The 23,894-nt window shown below is 40.6% G+C and overlaps 1 protein-coding gene across 6 annotated transcripts in view; it reads right to left on the bottom strand.

Moving 5' to 3' along the window:
• Positions 1-23,894, bottom strand: part of LOC126188057 (sialic acid synthase) — an 80,473-nt gene that overhangs the window by 43,465 nt on the left and 13,114 nt on the right. For 2 of the 6 annotated variants that reach the window (XM_049929496.1, XM_049929500.1), the window contains exon 2: positions 23,297-23,434. The exons of 2 other annotated variants lie outside the window; for them this stretch is intronic. Coding sequence is in view for 1 of the 4 variants with exons in the window: in XM_049929494.1 (XP_049785451.1) it covers positions 23,308-23,315 (8 nt within the window). In the remaining 3 variants the exon portion in view is untranslated. The remainder of the gene's footprint in view (positions 1-23,296; positions 23,435-23,894) is intronic. 2 more of the 6 variants (XM_049929494.1, XM_049929499.1) reach the window with 1 other exon arrangement.

Here is a 23,894-nt window from a genome sequence, read left to right as displayed (position 1 = left end):
GGAGGGGTGGGGCGTTGAGGAAAAGGGGAGAAGTAAAAGACTGGGTGCACTGGTGCAATGACAGCTGCGTGGTGCTGGAATGTGGACAGGGAAGGGGCTGGATGGGTGAGAAAAATGACTGACAAAGGTTGAGGCTAGGAGGGTTACAGGAATGTAGGATACATGGCAGGGAGAGTTCCCACCCTCGCAATTCAGAAAAGCTCTGGTGTTGCTGGGAAGGATCTATATGGCATAGGCTGTGAAGCAGTTGTTTAAGCGAAGGATGTCGTGTTGGGCAGTGGGCTCAGCAACAGAGTGGTCCTCTTGTTTCTTGGTCAAAGTTTGTTGGTGGCCATTCATGCGGACAGACAGCTTCTTGGTTGTCATGCCTACATAGAATGCAGAACAGTGGTTGCAGCTTGTATTGTATTGTATTGTATTATTTGTTGGTCCTGTTGTCTACATAGCAGCTTATGCATAAGACATTGGACAAGTCAAGTTATAAATATACAGGCTGAAAGTCATTTCAAGGCATACATATTTAAGGTTACAATAATACAATTTACATGTAAGTATTTACATAACACATTTCATAAATTTAAATATTCTTCAATGGAGTAAAAGCAGTGATGCTGTAAATATGACTTTCGAGATTTTCCAAATGTATTGACCTCAGTGATAGCTTTTATGTTTTCAGGAAGTTTGTTATAAAGCTGAACTTCCATGTGGTTCAAATGGCTCTGAGCACTATGGGACTTAACGTCTATGGTTATCAGTCCCCTAGAACTTAGAACTACTTAAACCTAACTAACCTAAGGACATCACACAACACCCAGTAACTTCCATGTGAAAAGTACCTTTTTGGCACAGTGCTGTGCTGATTTGAGTCATATGTAAGTTTCTGTTTTGTCTGGTAAAGTGCTCATATATGTCACAGTTTTTTTGCAGTCTCCGGTCCTTGCCTATTACATTTAATTTAAAGAACAAAAGGGCTTCCATAATGTATACACATGACAATGGAGGAATACCAGATTTCTTAAATAGGGGTTTACAAGAGTCTCTAGGCTTGCACCCAAACAAGATTCTAATGGCCCTTTTTTGTAGTTTAAAAGTGCTATTAGCTGTTTTAGAGTTTCCCCAGGAGGCGACCCCATATCTAAGACGAGAATGAAAGTACGCATGATATGCATTCAATACTGTTTTCTCACTACAGCGTGATTTTAATGAACAAAAGCCAAAGTCCTAAGAATTTGGTTTCAGTATAATTACCAACTGGTCTGTCATTGATAGAGACTGATGGGATAAACATGTCCTTGTTAGGAACATTGTGGAATTTTAGAGCAATTGTTTTCTTACTGTTTATTACAAGCTGATTATTCTGTGCCCAGCTGCTAAGCTGTTTCGTGACCATGTTTACTGTCCGCTGTAACTGTTCATCATCGTCTCCTTTTAGTAGAATCGTGGTGTCATCTGCAAATATGATTGTTTTGTGTGCATCAACATTTAAGCTTAGATCATTTATGTACAGATGAAACAGAAGGGGTCGCAATACTGATCCTTGGGGTACACCACATTTAATTTGTTTATAGTCAGATAAGTGATTGGATACAGTTTTTAGTTCAATATCTGTGTGCTTGATGCACACTGCCTGCATACGATTAGTCAGGAAGGAACTGATCCACTTGTTGGACAGACCTCGAATACCATATCTTTCTAGCTTTGATAGCAGAATTTTATGGTCCACCATGTCAAAAGCTTTTCACAAGTCAATAAAGACTTCTATTGTTTCCTGTTTTTAGTCCATCAGGTTTAGGATGGAATTGATGCACTCATAGACAGCAGTTGTCGTTGACCTCTTATTTCTGAATCCATGTTGTTCATTACATAGGATGCTGTTTTTATTTATAAATTTCATAAGTTTCTCATACATAACTTTTTCCAGTACTTTAGAGATGCAGGAGGAAATTGTGATGGGTCTGTAGTTATTTACATTGCCTTTATCCCCTTTTTTATATACAGGAATAACTTTTGATGTTTTCAACACATCGGGGAAAGTGCCTGCCTGAAGTGAGCAGTCACTTAGCTTGTAGATTACATGACTGGTTTCACAGGTAGCCCTGCCTTTGATGGGATAGGTGGTGTTTGCAATTGGACTGGAGCAGGTGGTGGTGGGAGGATGTATAGGACAGGTCTTGCATCTAGGTCTATTACAGATGTATGAGCTATGAGGTAAGGGGGTGGGAGCAGGGGTTTTGAAGGGATGGATGAATACATTGTGTAGGTTAGGTGGACGGCACAATACTACTGTGGTAGGGGTGGGAAGGATAGTGGGCAGGACATTTCTCATTTCAGGGCACATCAAGAGGTAGTTGAAACCCTGGCAGAGAATGTGATTCAGTTGCTCCAGTCTTGGGTGGTACCGAGTTACAAGGGAAATCCTCCTCTGTGGCTGGATGGTGAGACTTTGGGAGGGTGTGGGAGACTGGAAAGGTAAGGCACAGGAGATTTTTTTTCTGTGCAAGGTTGGGAGGATAATTATGGTCTGTGTTGGCCTCAATGAGACCCTCAGTATATTTTGAGATAGACTGCTCATCACTGCAGATGCGACAACCATGGGTGGCTAGGCTGTATGGAAGGGACTTCTTGGTATGCAACAGGTGGCAGCTGACAAAGTGGAGGTATTGCATGTGGTTAGTAGGTTTGATATGCACAGAGGTACCGGTGTAGCCAAAAGCTTATATTGTGACAATCCTTTTGTTGTGCCAATCTGCGACTCAGCATCTCCACTATATAGTGAGTGGGAAGTTTCCTTTTCATAATAATGTTATTTGTTATTTGAAAATTTTAGAGAATGTAATATAATGTGACAGATAAAAAAATCTACTCACCAAGTGGCAGCCTGAAGACACACACACTGGAAGAAGGAGCCGCTGGCTCTGAAAGTTTGCATAAGTATAACCCTCTTTTATATGTGTGTGTTCTCCTACCACCACTTGATGTGTAGCTTTCTTTTATCTATCCAATTACATTATTTGTTCTTTGGATTGCAGACACATCTATCTGCTGTTACATTTACTCTTTGTTTTTATGACTGATAGTTTCTCATTTACTCAAGTCATTTTTAAGTCTCATTTATCCAAGTGTGTAAAATAAAACTGTCAAATCAAATGTTGCTGACTCACTGAACTGGTAGTATCAACTATTGGTAAGCAACCACAAACTGGCGTCCCTTGGAATACTGAACAGTGTAGAGACCCAAGAACATGCACAAAGCAATAATGTGGCATCATGTCAAAACTTCAAATGGGTTCAGACATTAATGCAGTTGTTAAAGCTGCAAGAAGATCTGCAAAGGCTAATAAACAACCTTCAAGCTCAAACGAGAACATGAAACCATATAGAGATATCCCCATAAATGGTGAGATGATCTGAAAATATGACAGTTTAGTCGACAAGTCTAACATAGTTTCTCACACACAAATGAAAGTGCTGAGTCATCAGTTTCTGCCAGACAAACCAGAGCTGTTGGTTGTAATGTTGAATTTGGCATTTATGAAGTTTGCTGTAGCAGTCAGCAGCTAAGATGCCCTGGTAATGACCTCAAATATTACACTCCTGGAAATGGAAAAAAGAACACATTGACACCGGTGTGTCAGACCCACCATACTTGCTCCGGACACTGCGAGAGGGCTGTACAAGCAATGATCACACGCACGGCACAGCGGACACACCAGGAACCGCGGTGTTGGCCGTCGAATGGCGCTAGCTGCGCAGCATTTGTGCACCGCCGCCGTCAGTGTCAGCCAGTTTGCCGTGGCATACGGAGCTCCATCGCAGTCTTTAACACTGGTAGCATGCCGCGACAGCGTGGACGTGAACCGTATGTGCAGTTGACGGACTTTGAGCGAGGGCGTATAGTGGGCATGCGCGAGGCCGGGTGGACGTACCGCCGAATTGCTCAACACGTGGGGCCTGAGGTCTCCACAGTACATCGATGTTGTCGCCAGTGGTCGGCGGAAGGTGCACGTGCCCGTCGACCTGGGACCGGACCGCAGCGACGCACGGATGCACGCCAAGACCGTAGGATCCTACGCAGTGCCGTAGGGGACCGCACCGCCACTTCCCAGCAAATTAGGGACACTGTTGCTCCTGGGGTATCGGCGAGGACCATTCGCAACCGTCTCCATGAAGCTGGGCTACGGTCCCGCACACCGTTAGGCCGTCTTCCGCTCATGCCCCAACATCGTGCAGCCCGCCTCCAGTGGTGTCGCAACAGGCGTGAATGGAGGGACGAATGGAGACGTGTCGTCTTCAGCGATGAGAGTCGCTTCTGCCTTGGTGCCAATGATGGTCGTATGCGTGTTTGGCGCCGTGCAGGTGAGCGCCACAATCAGGACTGCATACGACCGAGGCACACAGGGCCAACACCCAGCATCATGGTGTGGGGAGCGATCTCCTACACTGGCCGTACACCACTGGTGATCGTCGAGGGGACACTGAATAGTGCACGGTACATCCAAACCGTCATCGAACCCATCATTCTACCATTCCTAGACCGGCAAGGGAACTTGCTGTTCCAACAGGATAATGCACGTCCGCATGTATCCCGTGCCACCCAACGTGCTCTAGAAGGTGTAAGTCAACTACCCTGGCCAGCAAGATCTCCAGATCTGTCCCCCATTGAGCATGTTTGGGACTGGATGAAGCGTCGTCTCACGCGGTCTGCACGTCCAGCACGAACGCTGGTCCAACTGAGGTGCCAGGTGGAAATGGCAAGGCAAGTCATTCCACAGGACTACATCCAGCATCTCTACGATCGTCTCCATGGGAGAATAGCAGCCTGCATTGCTGCGAAAGGTGGATATACACTGTACTAGTGCCGACATTGTGCATGCTCTGTTGCCTGTGTCTATGTGCCTGTGGTTCTGTCAGTGTGATCATGTGATGTATCTGACCCCAGGAATGTGTCAATAAAGTTTCCTCTTCCTGGGACAATTAATTCACGGTGTTCTTATTTCAATTTCCAGGAGTGTATATTGAAGTCACCCTCAGAGCAACAGTATCTTGATTTGAGGGGAATGCTAATCAGCCAAATGTGCAAATTGTTGGACAACATGTGCAGCAGATGTTATGGAGTGAACATATTAGAGACAGAATGCTGTCAGAGTTTTGGTATCACTTAAGCAGCATTGGTGGAGAAGGGACAATATCTAATGTGACACTACACTGTGGATCATTGAGGCAACTGCCATTACCAGTAAAAACAGCCATGGGAGTGTGCAAGAGAAACAACACAAATTCTGCACTTGCAATAGCAGACAAAGTGTACCTGATGATAGATCAAGGAAGCACTTTGGTAGTGATGCAGGTTGCCAATGATGTCAGCTTTGGGAAGGCAGCTGCGATTCAGAAGGAACAGCAAATACATGTTAGTGAAAACCTTAGAAATTTAAATGCCAAGAAGGTACACTGCATAAGCAGTTGTTGGCATTGTTGACTGGCAAGTGGACCCGGACAAGACAAGATGGAGAGGTTATCTATGCATCAATCCAGAAGAAACAACCAGAAATACAGATGGTACAAATGAAGCAACACAACTGTGTGCTGGAATCACCAGCATTTTGGTAATTGGGCAACCAGATGAAGGTCCCCACATGCTTATCCAAACGGCTTCAGTGGCCTGTAGTAGGCACTGCAGACCATGAAATTCTGAAAGAGCTCTAAGTTACAAGTGTCCAACACTGGTCCAGTAATTAATTACAGCTCAATAACACAAGCATTGAGCTGATCACGCTTGCTCATGTTATTGTGCCTGTTATATGTAGAGGACAAAAAAGCAAGCTGTTGCTAGCTGACTGACTCAGGTTCTGATGTAAGCATTCTACCAGTTGGCAAGGATGAGAATGCATCAGTAGCTGTACCTATCCACCTTACAGCAACCAGTGATTTGCCTTTAACAGCATATGGTACTTGCAAGGTGGAACTGGACCTCCATTTCAGCAGAAAATTCAAGTGGAAGTTCATGTTCACAAATGAATTAGAACCGATACTAGGACAGGACTTGCTTAATCAACAAAGGCTGAAGATTAATGTCAGAATGGCACAGTTTATGATGGATGGTGAAGTCATTACAGGTACTGTAGGCAAATATGCTATAAATACTATGGCCCTGCCACTTGGCTTGATTATGCGGCAGGGTAGACAAGAATTTGACAACCAAATAGGTAAAGTCCAGTATATCACAGTATGCTAGTTTCCTAGAGTAAAATCTTCAGATTATTGGATAACATCAGAGTCACCAAGTTGTGGTACAGTTAGCATGATTATAAATATCAAAATTAAGCAGACAAGTATTCACATAAGAAATCAAAACAAACTAAGATAATAATGAGTAAAAGTCTATCCCGGAGGAAACACTCTGACTGAGAAGAGATCTAATGCTGGAATACACGCAAGTTATCTGTTTCATTACTGCCAATTACTTGCACTATTTAATTATTTTGTAAATGTTCATAAATTAAAAATGTGTTTCAGATAATCAAATCAGAATTCATGAATCCACCTAAAAGCAAAGATACAGCGTTTCCTATGTTTCACGGTACTATTGAGAATGGGGCCAGCCATTAGTAGAGCTTTATTGAGATTAATTGGTATAAGTTTTAAATGTTCATACTGGGTAGAAAAGAACTCTTACAGCACTTAATCAAGTCCATCTTCCTGAAGTTAATCAAAATATTTGATAAATAAGAGGAAAATCAGAAACTTTAAATTAGAAAAGTAAAAGGTTACATGAACCTGAACAAGGCTGATCAGAGATGAAAACTTGAATTGAACGACACTGGATGGCTCTGCACATTAGAAATAAAAAGTATGCTTATAAAGCTACACAAGAAATGAACTGGAAATCAGTTCAATAAACCATGTTGTAATTACAGATTATGAGATGCTTATTCAACTTTGTGAGCACATTAAGGGTGTACGAACTGAATGCAGTGGAAACAAATGCAAATCTATCTCCTTCTATATGGCATGGCTGTGTGCTGTGTGCGACTGCTTCGAGTCGAATGAGCTAGATATACAGTCCTCTGATGTCATAGCAGTAACTTTATCTGGGCGCGGCAGGAAGTAGCGTGCTGATAAATCGCAATGGCAGCACCGGAAACGGAGCAATTCTGCGGATCGCCTTTAGTTAAAACTCTAGGCGATCCACCGCGGCCTGGTGGCGGCCAAGCGAAACTCGTTCAATGTCACCCGCCAAGATGGCGGCGCACACAGCCATCATACAATACATCATACATATTGAGTGATGATTACATGACAATACAGAGCACTGTACACCTAGATTAGGGATCAAAAGTTCCAGACTACTTATCAGAAATATGGATTTGCAGTTAAAACAAGGATTTTATTTTGAATATTCTATCATATCTTCAATCTGATAATGAAAGAAATACAAACATGAAAAGACTAAGCACCTCCATTGTATATTTAACTGGTTGTTCAGGTAGAGGGGCACCGATGACTATCCACAACAATACTGATGTGCCCTTACCTAAGACGGCGCCATCTGAATAGACCTTAGTACTTCAGCAGTCTGTGTAGCAATCAGTTCACATTCATTTACAGTACATTTTGTGGATCTAGAAGTGTGCTTGTATACCTGATCAGGTTCATACCATATTACCATCAAATAGTATGGAAGCAGGAGACTGAAACTGAAGAAAGTTCTGCAATTGTAGCTCAGCATCAGGAAGACTATTCTATCGTAATCTACAGTGGTGTGTACATTGCAGCAATTTTCTTACACTGGTGCCAATGCAAGAGTTTCCCAGTAGACCTCAAGTATCATCATACAGGGAAGATCAGTTCATACATGTACAGAGTAAATATTCAGAGCACTCATGCTGCATCGGAAATTTGAGAGGAAGTAAACATATATGAGCAGCTCCAATCTTTGTCTCAAGAGTGCAATGCCATCTCTGTGAACAAGGTGTAATGGGGTGCATAGCAGCCAAAAACCCTTATGATGCAAACAACATAAGTTGAAAAGATTGCAATGGGCACGGCAACATAAAAACTGGAGTGTGCACCAATGGTCCGAGCTGTTATTCACAGGTGAATCTAAAAAGGGGAAGGCCTCAGACATGCCAACCGATTCAGCTCAAATTTGGCAGGTCGCTTGTGTACAACCTAAAACGAAGGACTCTAAGATATTTTGGCTCAACACAACACTTCCCTCCACCCCCTCCATTTTTGTGAAAATAACCCCTAAAGGTTATGTATGATGAGCAATTGACTCAAAATTGGCAGGATCAATAAATAATTGTAAATAGAGCATTTTTTATCATCAAGATGGGGTCCACAAATGCATACTTTTCCAGAAACCATGGAAAGAAACATTTACAACTGCCACTTATGTACCCACATGGTAAAGTCTTTTCACCAAGAGCACCAACAGTGCAATGGCCAAGGTAACTGGCTGGGAAGTGGAGGACCCGGTTCAAATCTCTAGGAAACTATATGGTTTTCATTTTTATAAATTTCAGTTTTTCATATCAGAATTTGTAGGATTAGGAGGGTTAATAAGGTATGCAACTCAACATGGAATAATAATAGTAATAAGGTAGGCAAACCAATTTCCCAAATGATGTGAATTAGTAAAGAATTAAACTTTTAGGCCTTGTCACATGAAAACAACACCAAATAAGAGTGTCGCGAATTCCTCACGAGGGATCACAGATATCCAACTGCACAGCGCTTGTTTACAGTATAGATGAATATCCTGAAACATAAAAATTTGTTCTGTCCATGTTCTGTGCTTTGTATGTAAACCCAAACACCTAAATACAGAAGTGAGACATCTTTACTGTTTTCCTTTAGTAATGGATTTTTAAATGTATATGGTTTTTAATTTCCATGTTATTTGCTTATATGTTTCTTTGCCTTAATAATTTAAACTTCTTTATAAATAGTGTGCAATTCTGATTTTTTTCACAAGATATCCAATGTATACACTTTTCTGTTTCTTGGTATTACACATGTATGAACACTTGTATCCATTATAAGATCACTGTCATAATCATTTTAATCTTGTATCATCTATCTTCATTTTTGACTTGTCCTACATCATGTGCTTCTCTGCACACAATGTATGATCTACAGGATAAATAAAATTGCAATTACAATTACAGTTACAGTGAGGCACGAGACAGAATGCATGCGGGGAGATTTATGTTGTCGCAGTTCCCTGTCCATCATATCATGGTTGTGAACCTCGAAGAGGGAGAGTGTCCAGCATGAACTTTAAAGAAGTTCATCAGAAAGAGTTGTTTTCCACCATTAGGCTGCCATGAACCTCAAGGATACATGTAATGAGTTTTCATTGTTTATCCACCAAATAAAATGTTTTGTGAAAGAATACAGTGATCTTCCATAAGCAATATATGACTTGTACTGTATGTAGTTTGTAGTAATTAGCTTTTCTGTTTATGATGTAGTAACTAATTATTTTTTGTTGTGTCATATATTTCAGTTGCATAAACTGAATAATGGAGGATGTGCACCCTTTGACCAGCTCTGAAATATATAGTTGGGGAGTTTGTCACAGATAGCAGCAAGCAGGAAGCTACCGATGCTACGTTTTGGTTTGTAAAAGTGTTGCAAGATAGATGTATTATCAATGCACTACCAGAAGTAGATAGTTCTGCTTTTCAGCATTCCAGATTGATAGGAGCAGCTACCTTCGAGCGATTTTTGGAGCTGATGAATCAAATGACTTTTGTTGATACTGAAGAACTATACCATGAAGGTGAAGCAGAAGGTGATTCAGTGAAAGATATCACAACTTAGTGAATCACAAAATGCTCATAACACTTTGGAAATGCCCACATTGCAGGCAATCTGTGCTTCATCTGTTCCTGATGAGCATTACAAACTGGTTACTATACGATTGAACTATGGCACTATATCCCTTGAAGTAAAAGTAAAGGCGGTAGTGCTAGCCACGAATCATCCAAATTGGAAAGTACAAACACTGCAAAAGAATCGAGTAACAATAGCCCTGAAAAGGAAGAAGGGCCTAAAATTGTAGGAAAATGATATTGTTAAAGGAGGGACAAGATACAACAAATATCAGGCGATAAATAAGTGGATGTACGACCGATTTGTCGAATCTCATTATTGTGATGAGAATGTAACAATGAGAATACTCCAGGAGTGGGCTGCAGGTACAGTGCTTCAATATACAACCAACAAGGATTTTATGTTTGCTGTATTGTTATCTTGGGCAAGGAATTTCAAATCAGAATATAATATTCATCAACAGTATGTCACTAAATACGTCTCCCACAAGGAGGTAGAAAATATAGAAGACATACAAAAAGTGGCAGCTCTTTTCAGCACGCAAATGACATCACTTATGACTGGTTTTAATTGTGATTACATGATCAACACTGATCAAACAGGATGCGAGTATCGGGTGAACATTCGACACACGTTATTGCATAAGGGAGAAAAACGAACACTTGTCGCAATTAGTAGTAAAAAAAACTAACACATTCGTACATGGCGCAGTATGCCATCACAGCCTCTGGAAAAGTGTTGCCTAAGGTTTTCCTGTGTTTACAAGAAACGAATGTTACATTTGTTCCTCGGGTTATAGAAGAGGTCAATCGTTTAACCGACTCGTTGAAAAACGTTTACATTACTTGCTCCAAATCCGGGAAATTGACAAATGTGATTTACAGAATATTTCTTGACAATGTTTTAAAATCATATGTTGCTGATAACAAGTTTTGTCTAATATTGGATTCCTGGGGTGGAAAAACTAATACTCTAATATATGACACCATGTTTGTAGATGACAAAGGTCAACCAATATGCATGGTAAAAGTAATACCAACAAACTGCACACCGGTGTACCAGCCATGTGATGTTTATTTCTATCACTAGGTTAAAAACTTTATTTTGAGGCTTCAGAACTGCAGTGTGCTTCTGGAAACGCAGTGGGAATTGCACAGCCACACAGATGCAATAACTATTTACAGCATAATTTGTAACCAACTTTCAGCACTGATTTTTCATGCAATGATATTGTATGCATGGTATGCATCAAAATTAATTCCCAAGAAGCCATGTTTTTAAATGTAAACTAAGTTTATTTTCTGCCGACTCTCTGGAAGGAACTGTGTAGCTGTTGAAAGATTGCATGAGTATATTTGTTTCGAATGTTTATATGACAAGTACCATCCATCTAGTTGTTTGAAGAAAAGTGAGGACATGAACAGTGACTGGAAGAGCCACTGTAACAGGAGTAACATTTTAGTGGATTACTATCGCAAGAAGTTTGAGAAACTTATTTGCCTACCTTTTTATCATTCCTTATTGATTTACTTACCTTATTAACCCTCCTATCCCTATCAATAGAGTTATGGAAAAATACAAATGAGAAGAATAACATCCGCTAGATTCCCTTGAGATTCGAACCCAGGTTCTCTGCATCCCAGCCAGTTACCTTGGCCGTTGCACTATCGTTGAAAAGTGTTTCCCATGTGGGTACATAAGTGGCAGTTGTAAATGTTTCTTTCCTTGATTTCTGGAAAAGTATGCATTTGTGGATCCCATATCTGATGATAAAAAATGCTCTATTTACAACTGTCTATCGATCCCGCCAATTTTGAGCCAATTGCTTGTCATAACCATTACGGGTGATTTTCTCAAAAACGGGAGGGTGTTGAGCCAAAATATCTTAGAGTCCTTTGTTTTAGGTTGTACACAAGTGAACTGCCAAATTTGAGCCAAATCAGTTGGCCATGTCTGAGGCCTTCCTCTTGTAAGTTGCCAGTATTTGGAAGCCATTGTCAAATGATTGTTCATTGACTTCATGAAGAATGTATGAAGAGTCACTGTGTGATTCCAACAGTGAAGCATAGTGGAGGGCAGGTCATTGTGTGGGGATGGTTTTTGGTGATGAAGTCAGTAAGTAATGAGAATACATTGAACATTAAAGATGGAAGGATATCACAGGATACTGACCAACAATGTCACTCCATCTGGCAAGGGACTTATTGGTTGTTGATTTTTTCTGCAGCAAGACAATAATCACAAACATGCTTCTAAATTGCGCAGAGGATATGTCAGTAGAAATGACAAATGTGATGAACTGAAGAATATGATGATTTGGGAAAGTCAGTCACTTGATGTAAATCCTATTGAAATCTTTTAGGATGAACTTGACAGAGAGGTGGAAAACTGAGATCTTCGAAGATCTAGGGAACAATTTACAGATGTGTTGGACTGTGATACCTCCAAAAACAAAGAAAATCTTATCTGCAGAATGCCACAAAATTGTGCAACTGTTCTGAAGGTGAAGGGTGGATACTTTGAAGAGGCCAAAATTGTAACCATATTGTGCTGCACCTAGTGATTGAGAAAATATTTATTTTGTTGGTCTGTTTAGTTTGGACAATGTGTTTGTACATTGATCAGAAACTTTTGACCTGTAGTGTAATAAGAAGTAAGCTGAAGATGACAGAGAAAACTTCGAAGAGGAGATTATGTTTGTGTTAACAAAGTAATATCAAAGGTCGAAAAGACTATGAGAAATTCACAGACCTAGGGGAGATAGTACTTGATTTAAAACAAGAATTTTCTGAGTCTTATGACTGTGTCACTGTATACAAAAGAGAGCATGGAGGTTAAACTACTTAAAAACTGCAAGGAGAAAAAGTAGGACATAATTAGTCCACAGAATCAATTGTAAATTCAACTGGTGTGCATGAATCAGACTTCATTATGTTGTGGTGTGTTCATGATGAACATGTAAACCACAACCAATATTTCACTGTATTTAAGAGGTACACTAAGCATTCCACTGTTTAGAGGTATGCTTGCAGCTTCATATATTCAAGGGGATGTAGTGCTATGGGCAAATGAATTGTTGGGAGTTACATAAATCACGCAAGCTCTGAAGCAGCATTTTTGGGTAAGTGCTTGTCCTAGGATTGCAAAACAGATAAAGAAACGAAATACTGACACCATAAGCTTTCACCTTCTTCTTCTTTCGAATGGGTCTACTTTGGACCATGCTTGTTCAACTGTTGGGCTTTGATCTTTGCCCAGTACTGTTGCATCCTCTGCCGATGTAACTCCTTTCTTTTTTCTGTCCAGGGGGTACCCTTCCTTCGGGGCTTTTCCTGAAATCCTCGGACTTCCTTCAGAGTTTGTCTCACAGACTGTCTGTTCTGGAGATCAGTTATTCCCATTTCTTTAATGTCATTTTCAATTTCTGTCAGCCAAGTGGTGCGAACTTTCTTTTTTTGCCAGAAGGTGAACACATAGTTGGTCAATCTGTTTGGAGGCAATCTTGCAACATGGCTATAAAAAGCTACCCTTCTTTTTCCTGTACAGTCAGAGAGCCTCTCAATATGTTCGTAGAGCTCTGAGTTATGCCACCTTCTGAATTCCCCAGCTTCTTCTACTGGTCCTAGGATCTTCCTGAGGATTCTCCTCTCACTGACTTTCAATTTCTCCATCAGAACCTCTCCGATTCATGGAAAGACATTCCATGGCATACAGGGCTTCTGGTCTTATGACTAATGTGTACTTCTTAAGTTTCAGGTTGCGTGACAGGCATTTTTTGTTGTAGTTGTTCATAGTCAGTCGATAGGCTAGTTCCAACTTGTTGACTTTCATAGATAATGACTTTTTTCTGATAAGTTGGGTTCAATCCGATACTTAAATTTCTCAGTCCTTTTGGAGTTTGCCTGGTCTAGCAACATCTCTTTGATGTTGGTGAAGAACTCTGTTTTTCCAGTGACACTTGAAGACATCCTTTGGCTACCTGTTTTCTGAGGTAGTTTACCTTCATTTTGCCATTTCAAGAGAATCAGCAATCAGTGCCATTTCATTTGCAAAAGCCAGGCAATCTACAATCAGTTCTTTGTGCTTACAGTCCAGGTAGGCACCACTCTGAATACCCAAACCGGTCGTTCCAAGTGCCATTCTCTCACAATCTTTTCAAGGACTCATAAGCTTTCAGGCATTTTGTATAAATATTTACAGTTATTGTGTGCCAGAGATACCCTGGGACCAGCCCTCTGGTGGGAGGTCAACTTTGACACCTAACCAACAGTCCCCCAGTCACCGTAGAATTCTGGCATTGTTCTCACATCACAGAATTGTAAAAAGAGGTGCCAAATGACAGTGACAAACTTCAAATGAAGTTAAATAAATATAGAACCAGTTCTTCCATTTGGATATTGTTACTTAATAACAGCAAAGGCAATGAGCCCTCAAGCATCAGTTTTTGCTGCAAAGCAGTGAAATTGGGGCACTAAAATGATGTGACAGAGATGCATCACAACAACAATGGGATAAGCCCTCTTGTCTGAGGATGTGGCAATGAGTCAGCTAGGTGCAGCTGATACAAGCCAACAAAGGATAGTGGATCCTCTTTAGAAATGATGAACTGGAGATTGCCATGTGCCAGTGGTCCATTTTATTGCTCATAATTTGTACGTAGTGGTTGCAATGTACCATTTCCTGTTCCAAGCATCCAACAGCCAAAGGCACAGTGTTGACCACAAGTTGGATTCCAGTATCCCCACTCCAAGATTTCCATCTTGGTAGCTGTCTTTGGCTGTTGATCAGTAAGATTGATCCCCAGAATACCAATGTGACTATTGGATGCAGAGGAATTCAGTCAAACTCGCAGTACTGCAGAGTTCAGTAAGAAGATTGTGTATGCTTTAAAACAAGTGATTCTGAGGATAGCACTACAGATTCTCACACAGTCAGTGCAAATGTTTTTGGAGAAAGGGGGGGGGGGGGGGGGGGAAGGGAAGACTTGAATAATGGCCATTAATTCTATTGTAAAAAAACACTATGTACTTATGGTAGAGAGTGAAGTTTGCGATCTCTGAAATGCATGAAGGCATACCTGATGTGATCATTGATCTTTGAGCCAACATTGAAGAACTGTAGTAAATTGAAAATGCCAGACAGTTATGGATGGTGAAACAACAGGCCCTAAAGTCTCTGCAAGCTCATTAATCACCATAAGAAAAAGGGCCAGTTACTATAAACTCCTGAGGAACTCTGTTCACTTGAACATGAGGGGAACTGTAGATGTACCTAAGCAAACACAAAAAATTGAAGACTCGAGAGTAGGTCCCTAAAGCCCATTCATCCAGTGTCGTAAGGGCATGAAGTGTCATAAGCCTTTCTGAAATGATATAAGACAACAATGAGATGTTGGCAATAGGCATAACCCATCCTTATGGCAGACTTCAGTCAAATTAAATGATCAGTTGTTCACTGGCCCTCCCAACATCTACACTGGGAGTTGGACAAAAGACACCTCAAGGGACCAATACAGCCACCAATTCACCATTTGTATGAGAAACTTATGCAGCGTATAAGGCTGATGGGCTATAGCTGTCCATCTCATATGAGTTTTTATCCACTTTCGAGACTAGGACAATTGTGCTTTCCCTCTATTGATTTGGGAACACTCCAGATATGACTGAAGGTTGCAAGTCAGTAATCCACTGATAGGTGCTGTAGCATCTGCCATCTTTTGTGAAGACAAAAAATGGAAGGATTATTGTCAGACACAGATGCATGAGCAAAGGGTGCTGCAAAGTGCTCTGCAATAACAGTAGTGTCAGTATGAACAATACCAGCAGCACTGGTTATTAGCTGATGCCCACTGATATGACTGGCTCATACCTGTGACAAAGAGGTGTGGATCCCCATGGTAGTGACAGATCTTTCCCATCATTCCTTCTTCTGGTGGTTTATGTAACAGCATAGCCACACACATAACATTTTAAAAGTAATAAGGTTTTCCACTGAAAGGTTACACCTATGTCATTCAAGTGCCCACTGTTATTATTGCTGCTATGTATCCATAAATAATCATCAACATTCCCTTGAGGAGTAAGACTGGGTGGTATAGCAGTGTTGAAAGCATGCCACTTAGCTTTCTTGTGGGTCCCCTGTAAGGGTACTTGGCTGGTTAACAGTGTTAGAAGAACATGACATTCAAGAAATGATCACTCTCAAAGAGATCATCATGCATCCTCCTTTGGATTGAGGGGAGGAGGATAGAGCTACAGATTATATGTGCCACACTAAAATGACTAAAACTATTGCTGTTCAATAAACCGAAGTCGAGCTCTGTGGTAACTTGTTCCATGGGGGTAGGATCCAACTATGGGCTGTGGGCACTGCAATTACCTGGGAGGAGGAAAAGTGGAGATTGCTAATGGATCAGGTTAACAAGCTCTTGACAGGTCAGCTCTCTGTATGTGGAGGGAGACAGTTATTACAGAGGGTAAAATCCAAAATTATACGTATGGAGAAACAGCCACAACCTCTTATGGTGTACTGAGTGGTACGTGATTATTAAAACCATCTACAAATACCAACACACAGACACCACAAGATGCTTATTCAGTACCAGCTCTATTTTTGAAAGACATGTTGATTACTTAGGGTAGGTGGTTTGTTTCAGCAAATCAATTTTCTTGAGGGTGGTACATATTGCTGTATAAAATAACAGTAGCTGTCTTGAGTTCCACTAGGTGGTGAAAATAACTGTTACAGTTGCACTACATGATGGCTCCAAGTGTACATAGTGGATGTTGGAAGTAGTTGGGCCACATTTCAGCTTCTGCTTTCATGACCTACTAAATAGGAAAGAAATAAACGGTAATAATTTCAATGCCAGCAGTGAAGGAGCAAGGGAGGGGTGGGGAGGGGAGGGGAGGGAAGAGGAGGGGAGGGGAGGGGGGGGGTCTGCTGTATTCACCTTAAACTATGGTTTTTTCCTTGTCTTCTTTCGTGATTTTATCTTTATTCTCCTTACAATGCTTTGTCTCTGACTGGGGAGGTATTTGGATATATATCTGGAAGGACAACTGAATTGTTCTGCAGCCCATTGCAGATGCCTCTGTCATCTAGTCGTTGCTGCCTGACAACAAGGCTGGTTAGCAGGGTCAGAGGAAGATAACCTTCCACTGCTGACAGAGCAGGACTCTTTCCCGGCAGGTGGTAGGGAACTGGGTCCCTGATGTGCGTGTTGTGGGAGCAGAAGTGTAGGGTGCCATTCCCATCTCACGAAGAATTCTATTGAGACAACCACCTGGCCCCAACACTACGTGAGATCTAGATGTCTTTACCCATGTTCTACACGGGGTTTAATCATTGTTTTTGTGAAGTATGCATACAGTTGTCTGGACCGGATATAAGTGTTCCTATGTTTTCTTTGCTTCAAAATATGAAAGATGGTCAAAAGTTTTGTACTCCTGTGTTGGTCTTTCTTTCTTCGAAATACAGTAATTCAAACTCCAAGAGGAATGTTACTCTTCACAGTTTATATATATTGGCAGTTCATAGATACAATTTCTTATGCAACAGCCTTCTGGGGGTCTCCAGACGTGAAATCATTTGTGCAGCAAGAAAACATGACTAAAACACATTCATTAGAAACACCACATGTGCTTGAAACATATGACTTTACATCACAGTAACAAACCACATTTTTATCTTTTGGGTAATATGTCTCCACTGAAAGCTAAAATAAAAGCACCAATGACAACTGTTACCTTTTTGTCCCTGTTCTACACAAGGGACAAAATGGACACACTGTTCATCCAAGTTTGCACTTCATCTGGCTGTAATGGAAAATTGCACCTTGGAGCATGCTGAGGCTCTCATGAGGAGGTGAGTAGACATCACCGTTTTAATCAGAATGGACCCATTTCACATCTTGTGCTACAAACTAAGTACAGCACTGTAATTTCTCATTGTTTCTTTTGAGTCTGCTTTCCTCCCATAGCATGGACAGGGAAGGAAAAGTCATGGGGGTCATAACTTCCTGCGTTGAAATGGTGTGTTCTCCTGAGTAAGACTGCTGAGGGTCTTGTGAGCAGCAGTGTAAGGAAGTTTGAATCTTTTCATTAAAGATCATCTGCCATGGTACTACCCTCTCCGATCGAGGACTCTCCCAGAGACTGGGTACTGTGTTAGGATTTTGGCACCTAATACAATTTAATCAAACAAGAGGTGCTTATGATAGGATTGCACAGTGGATGGAATGTGCACCCCATTGGACAAGCCTCCCCATACTACTGTAAAATTTTGAAAGAATGGAAGTCAAACCCATATGCAGGAATCATATGTGAATAACAGAAATGAGTATGAAAAGAAAGTCTGGAGAAAACATTGTAACTAATCATAATCAGCGTCCTACAGAGAACCCATTTGTTGACAAGGAAGCAATCCTACAGATCAACTCAGAAAAAATGAATAGCCAAATAGGAGGATTGCACCAAAGAAATTAAGTATTCTTCTTTGTATACTTACTGAAATTTTCCAGTATCCTACCAATGAACCAAAGCTTGTCACCTACTTTATCTATGAGTGACCCCATGTGATCATTCCAATTGATACCACTACAAAGTGTTGCATTCAGGTATTTCTATAAGTTGACTGGCTTCAACTGTGTCATGTTGATATCATGGTATTAGGATATTACAGTTTTGCATTATACGAAATGCACAACTTTACATTTTTGAACATTTAACCCTCAAGCAGGTGTAAAGTGCACCAATCCCAAACAACATTGTTTTGTACTGTTCCATTGTTGTTTTACAATTGCAAACCCATACCTATTGCTCCATCACTGCTTTAGCTAAACAGTAATAAATTATGTTGTCATAAGTCCAAATGAGCAGCAGTAATATAAAATACACAGCAAGATAGATTGGAAATAATTTACATTTCCTGCAAGAAAATGACCCAGAACAATCCCACAATGAGGCAGTTATCTATGAGGATAGTAATCAAATAAGTAGTTGGCAGGGATCTGATGCAACTGCACTGCTTAATGCTTTGAGTGGGTAATTACTGTTGGGCAACACTTGTAAGGGGCATCACCAGGATATAATGAAAGATTTATTTTATTGTTTAACTAAACAATGATTTAGCTCATATAAGGTAAGCTCATTTTATCACTGATTAATTAAACTAAGATTAAACTGTGATTATGCTCATACGGTACATATTTAACTTGGTAACATCAAGACAGCTACCCTTTACGCGTGTAAAAAATGCACCACATGCCCACTCATGTCATAAAAAGCAGCGTGTCTGCCTCTAGGAAGGGACTGAGGTTGAGGTTGCTATTGTCCACCAGGTCATTAATATATGACTTGAACAACAAGCATCCCAACACACATCCCTGAGGCACACTTCTACATCTGTCAATGACCCACCATCTAAGACATCCTGCCCTCATCCCCATCCCAGTAAGAAACCCATTATCCCGTCAAAAATTTCATGTGATACACCATATAACTATAATTTTGTTAATATGCATTGGTGTGGTATCAAGTTAAATATTTGCCAGAAGTCAAGAAATATTGGATCAACCTGATTGCCTTGATCCATTGCTTTCAGGATATCATTTGAGAAAAGAATGAGTTTAGTTTAATGTGACAAGTTTTCAGTCATTCTGTTCATGATATGCCGTAATGTTTGAGCTCAAAATATGTACCAAGATTCTAAAATAGATAGCTGTCCCTAATTTGGATGGTTGTTTTGTGGATCACTCCTGATGCGTGCTATCCCCCTCCCCCTGGGGGGATCTACATTGATCTACAATTTACAATGGAAGATAAAAAAAGGATGCACACCAGAGGAATTATCTGAATGGGACAGAAATTGGTAGATTGATGCATGTGTACAGACAAATAAATGATTACAATTTCAGAAAAATTGGATGATTTATTCAGATGAAAGAGCTTCACAAATTGAGCAAGTCAACAGCACGCTGGTCCACCTCTGGTCCTTATGCAAGCAGTTATTCGGCTTGGCATTGATTCATAGAGTTGTTGAATGTGCTCCTCTTGAGAGATATTGTGTCAAATTTCCTCCAATTGGCATGCCAGATCATCAAAATCCTGAGATGGCTGGAGGACCCTGCCCATAATGCTTGAAACATTCTCAATTAGGGAGAGATCCTGGGATCTTGCTGGCCAAAGTAGGATTTGGCAAGCACGAAGACATCAGTAAAAACCCTCATCATGTGCAGTTTGGCATTATCTTGCTGAAATGTAAGTTGAGGATGGCTTGCCACGAAGGGCAACAAAACAGGGCAAAGAATATTGTTGATGTACTGCTGTGCTATAAGGGTACTGTGGATGACAACCAAAGGGGTACCTTCCCTCAAAATAAATGGCACCTAGAACCATCACTTCTGGTTTCAGGCCATATGATGCACCACTGTCCGGGCTGCCTCCAGACACATCATAAGTCTGAGTCTCATTGACATTGTAGAATTGTCTACAATAATGAGCCCCATTTAGAATTCAGTCCCAATGACCACTGAATGTGTGTCTGGAGATGCCCTGGACAGTGGTGGGATACCAGGCTGACTGTTGCCTGTCATATGGTCCGACAGCCAGGAGTGATGGTCTGGGGTGCTATTTCTTCTCATAGCAGGACCCTTTTTGGTACAATCCATGGCACCCTTACAGCACAGCGGCGCACTGACAATATTCTATGTCCCATAATGCTCACCCACACATGGTGAGAATTTCTACTGGTGTCTTCTTGCTTGCCTAACCTTACATTGGAGGGCAAGGTTGCACGATCTATCACTAATTGAGAATGTTTCAAGCATTATGGGCAAGATCCTCCAGTCATCTTGGGATTTTTGATGATCTAACATGCCAATTGAAGAGAATTTGGCACAGTATCCCAAAGGAGGACATTCAACAACTCTACCAACCAATGCCAAGTCAAATAACTGCTGGCATAAGGGCTAGGGATGGACCATTGCATTATTGATGTGTTCAATTTGTGTAGCTCTTTCTTTTGAAAAAAATCATCCAATTTTCTGAAACTGTAATCATTGTTTGTTTGCACATGTACATCACATCTTCCTATTTCCACCCAATTCAGATAATTCCTTCATGGTGTGTCACTTTGTTTTTGATATTAATGTATATTATGATTATTAGAGGGACTAACTCAGCTGCAAATTCTGTATAGAAACTGAGAGGGATCCATCGGACCCTTTTAGCAGTTTTAGCTGTTGCTGAATTCCACTAACACTGATATCTATAGTACTCAGCATTGCAGTAGTGTAACAATTAAACAGGGAAGTACTGAAGATCTTCCTTTGTAAAGGAACATATGAAAACAAAGGTAAGTAATTCTGCTTTTGCTTTGTTACCCTAAATTTTGATACCTGTCATTCAGTCATCTATGAGAGTATGGACACTAACCTACATGCCACTGACAGCCTCTTTTGACCAGAATTTATTCTGGTTTTGTGAAAGGTCTTTCAGTGAGATTCTGTCACATTAGTTACTTAAGGCTTCCCACACTGCCCTTTTTAGCATCTCTCTATTTATGGCACTGTGCTTTATCATACACTTATTCTGCTGTTTCTTTAAAATTTCTTTACAGAGACTGCATATCATGGAGGTTCCCATCATACTGTTTTAATGGGTACATATCTAACTGATGGTTAATTATTTTCCTAAACTAGAGCCACAGCTCCTCCACATGCAGGTGCCCACAGATAAATGCTGTGTGTTCCATATTGAGATATGACACAACTACATCTTTAATTTACTGAACACGTATATCTATCAACTTGTTTTGCTTGCACTTCGTATTTAGTAATCACAGTTGTAATGGATACCAGTTTCTGTATTGGAATCCTCAAAGAAGTCTGGTCTGTTTTTCTCAATAACATCTCATATATTTCCATCATGAGAGGGCTTCTGAACCATCTGTTCTAGGTAGTTTTCACAGAAATTGTTTAGTATTGTTTCACCCAATGTCGTGTCACTATCACAACCTAAATCAATAATTATACTTACCAAATGAAAGTGCTGGCAGGTCGACAGACACACAAACGAACACAAACATACACACAAAATTCAAGCTTTCGCAACAAACTGTTGCCTCATCAGGAAAGAGGGAAGGAGAGGGAAAGACGAAAGGATGTGGGTTTTAAGGGAGAGGGTAAGGAGTCATTCCAGTCCCGGGAGCGGAAAGACTTACCTTAGGGGGAAAAAAGGACGGGTATACACTCGCACACACACACATATCCATCCACACATTGTGTGGATGGATATGTGTGTGTGTGCGAGTGTATACCCGTCCTTTTTTCCCCCTAAGGTAAGTCTTTCCGCTCCCGGGACTGGAATGACTCCTTACCCTCTCCCTTAAAACCCACATCCTTTCGTCTTTCCCTCTCCTTCCCTCTTTCCTGATGAGGCAACAGTTTGTTGCGAAAGCTTGAATTTTGTGTGTATGTTTGTGTTCGTTTGTGTGTCTGTCGACCTGCCAGCACTTTCATTTGGTAAGTCACATCATCTTTGTTTTTAGGTATATTTTTCCTTCGGGGAATGTTTCCTTCTATTATAACCATATCAATAATTATACTGATAGATTGTTGGATGATTAGTTTCCTCCAATGAGGAAAATGTGAATGGGAGACATGTGTACTAGCTAGCTGAAGTTTTCTCCAAAGTTTTCAATTACACCTGGCTGCACATGTGTATATGGTAGTTAATAGAAGGACCCAATTGTAAGTTTTTCCTCACCCTTGATACTGATACTGATTTTCGCACAAACACTAATGCATGCAGCTTGAATTTCACAAAAATCATCCTCTTGCAGGCTATGTGCCCCACTCACCTCAATGTCATTTTAATCAAATCTTCCACTCCAGTCCATTTCCTGATCAGTTTGTTTGCTTTCTGATCTCCCCAGCAATTCCTAAAGCATGGGTCCCACTAGGACAATACAGTATGCAATACAACATGTTACAACAAAGATCATGCAATGCAATGCTTATACATGCGACACTAGTAGTCCCAATGGTGTGATACAACAAGTAACAAGACAACATGAATGCATCGGTGGCAGCATGCATTACAATTTCTTACAAGGTGTGAACAAGTGCCAGTAGGGACATTGATTCCTTTGCAACACGTGAATTAAGCAACATCATCAACTTAGGCAATTATGTCATCAGCAATAGTGGTATTTATGTCAATAAAAATGGAACATTAAACAACAACACATTCAGTAAGTACTCCACATGGAAGCGTCATCAGCAGCAGACTAGTTCGTTTTATCATGTTTCAGAAGAATATAAAACGACTGAAAACAACAATCAATATGGAGCCATGTAATTAACAAAACTACACATGCAAAGGAAAGCTCATATTCTGCCTTAAGTAAAACCTCAGATTAATTAACCATTGCATCAGTGTTTATTATTGCTCACAGATTTCTTACTCTTCCATTTAAGTTTGCTGCAGATTCAAATCCTCTCTCAGTAAATTTGTCCTCGAGGTGGTGACATCCAGAGCAGAGTATGCTTTAGTTATATCACTAGCAAAATCCAATTTCACATTCATTATTCCTGGAACAATTGCCTTTTGTTCAACAATAAGTGAACAAAAACAGTTACTGAATGTTTCATGACTGAAGCTATAATAAAATGAAAACAATCCTTAAAGCAATGTTAAATGTGGCTGTAACCAACTTCACAAAACACATACTAAAGAGAAAAATGGGCCACAATTCCACATAGTGCGCACCTGTAACAAGTATGGCAGTCATAGCTTGTTGCGGCCAAACATCAAAATGTATCACTTACTTGGGACTGGAAAGAGACATTGCTCTCCTTCCAGCGTTGAATGTTAGCTACATTCCGTATGCAGAAAGTATGCCCTAAAATGCCCCAAACGTAAAGTGGCGAGCAACTACATTCTTCACTGCAAACTTTTCAAAATTTGCCTGACGGTCTACTTTTTTTTTTTAAGTAACACAATAACTATGAGCAGTAGCGAAAAGAAAACCAGTTCATTAACAAGCTGTGA

Source organism: Schistocerca cancellata, chromosome 5 (assembly GCF_023864275.1).
Source record: "Schistocerca cancellata isolate TAMUIC-IGC-003103 chromosome 5, iqSchCanc2.1, whole genome shotgun sequence".
Taxonomy (NCBI): domain Eukaryota; kingdom Metazoa; phylum Arthropoda; class Insecta; order Orthoptera; family Acrididae; genus Schistocerca; species Schistocerca cancellata.
This window is presented reverse-complemented; position numbering and strand designations above follow the sequence as displayed.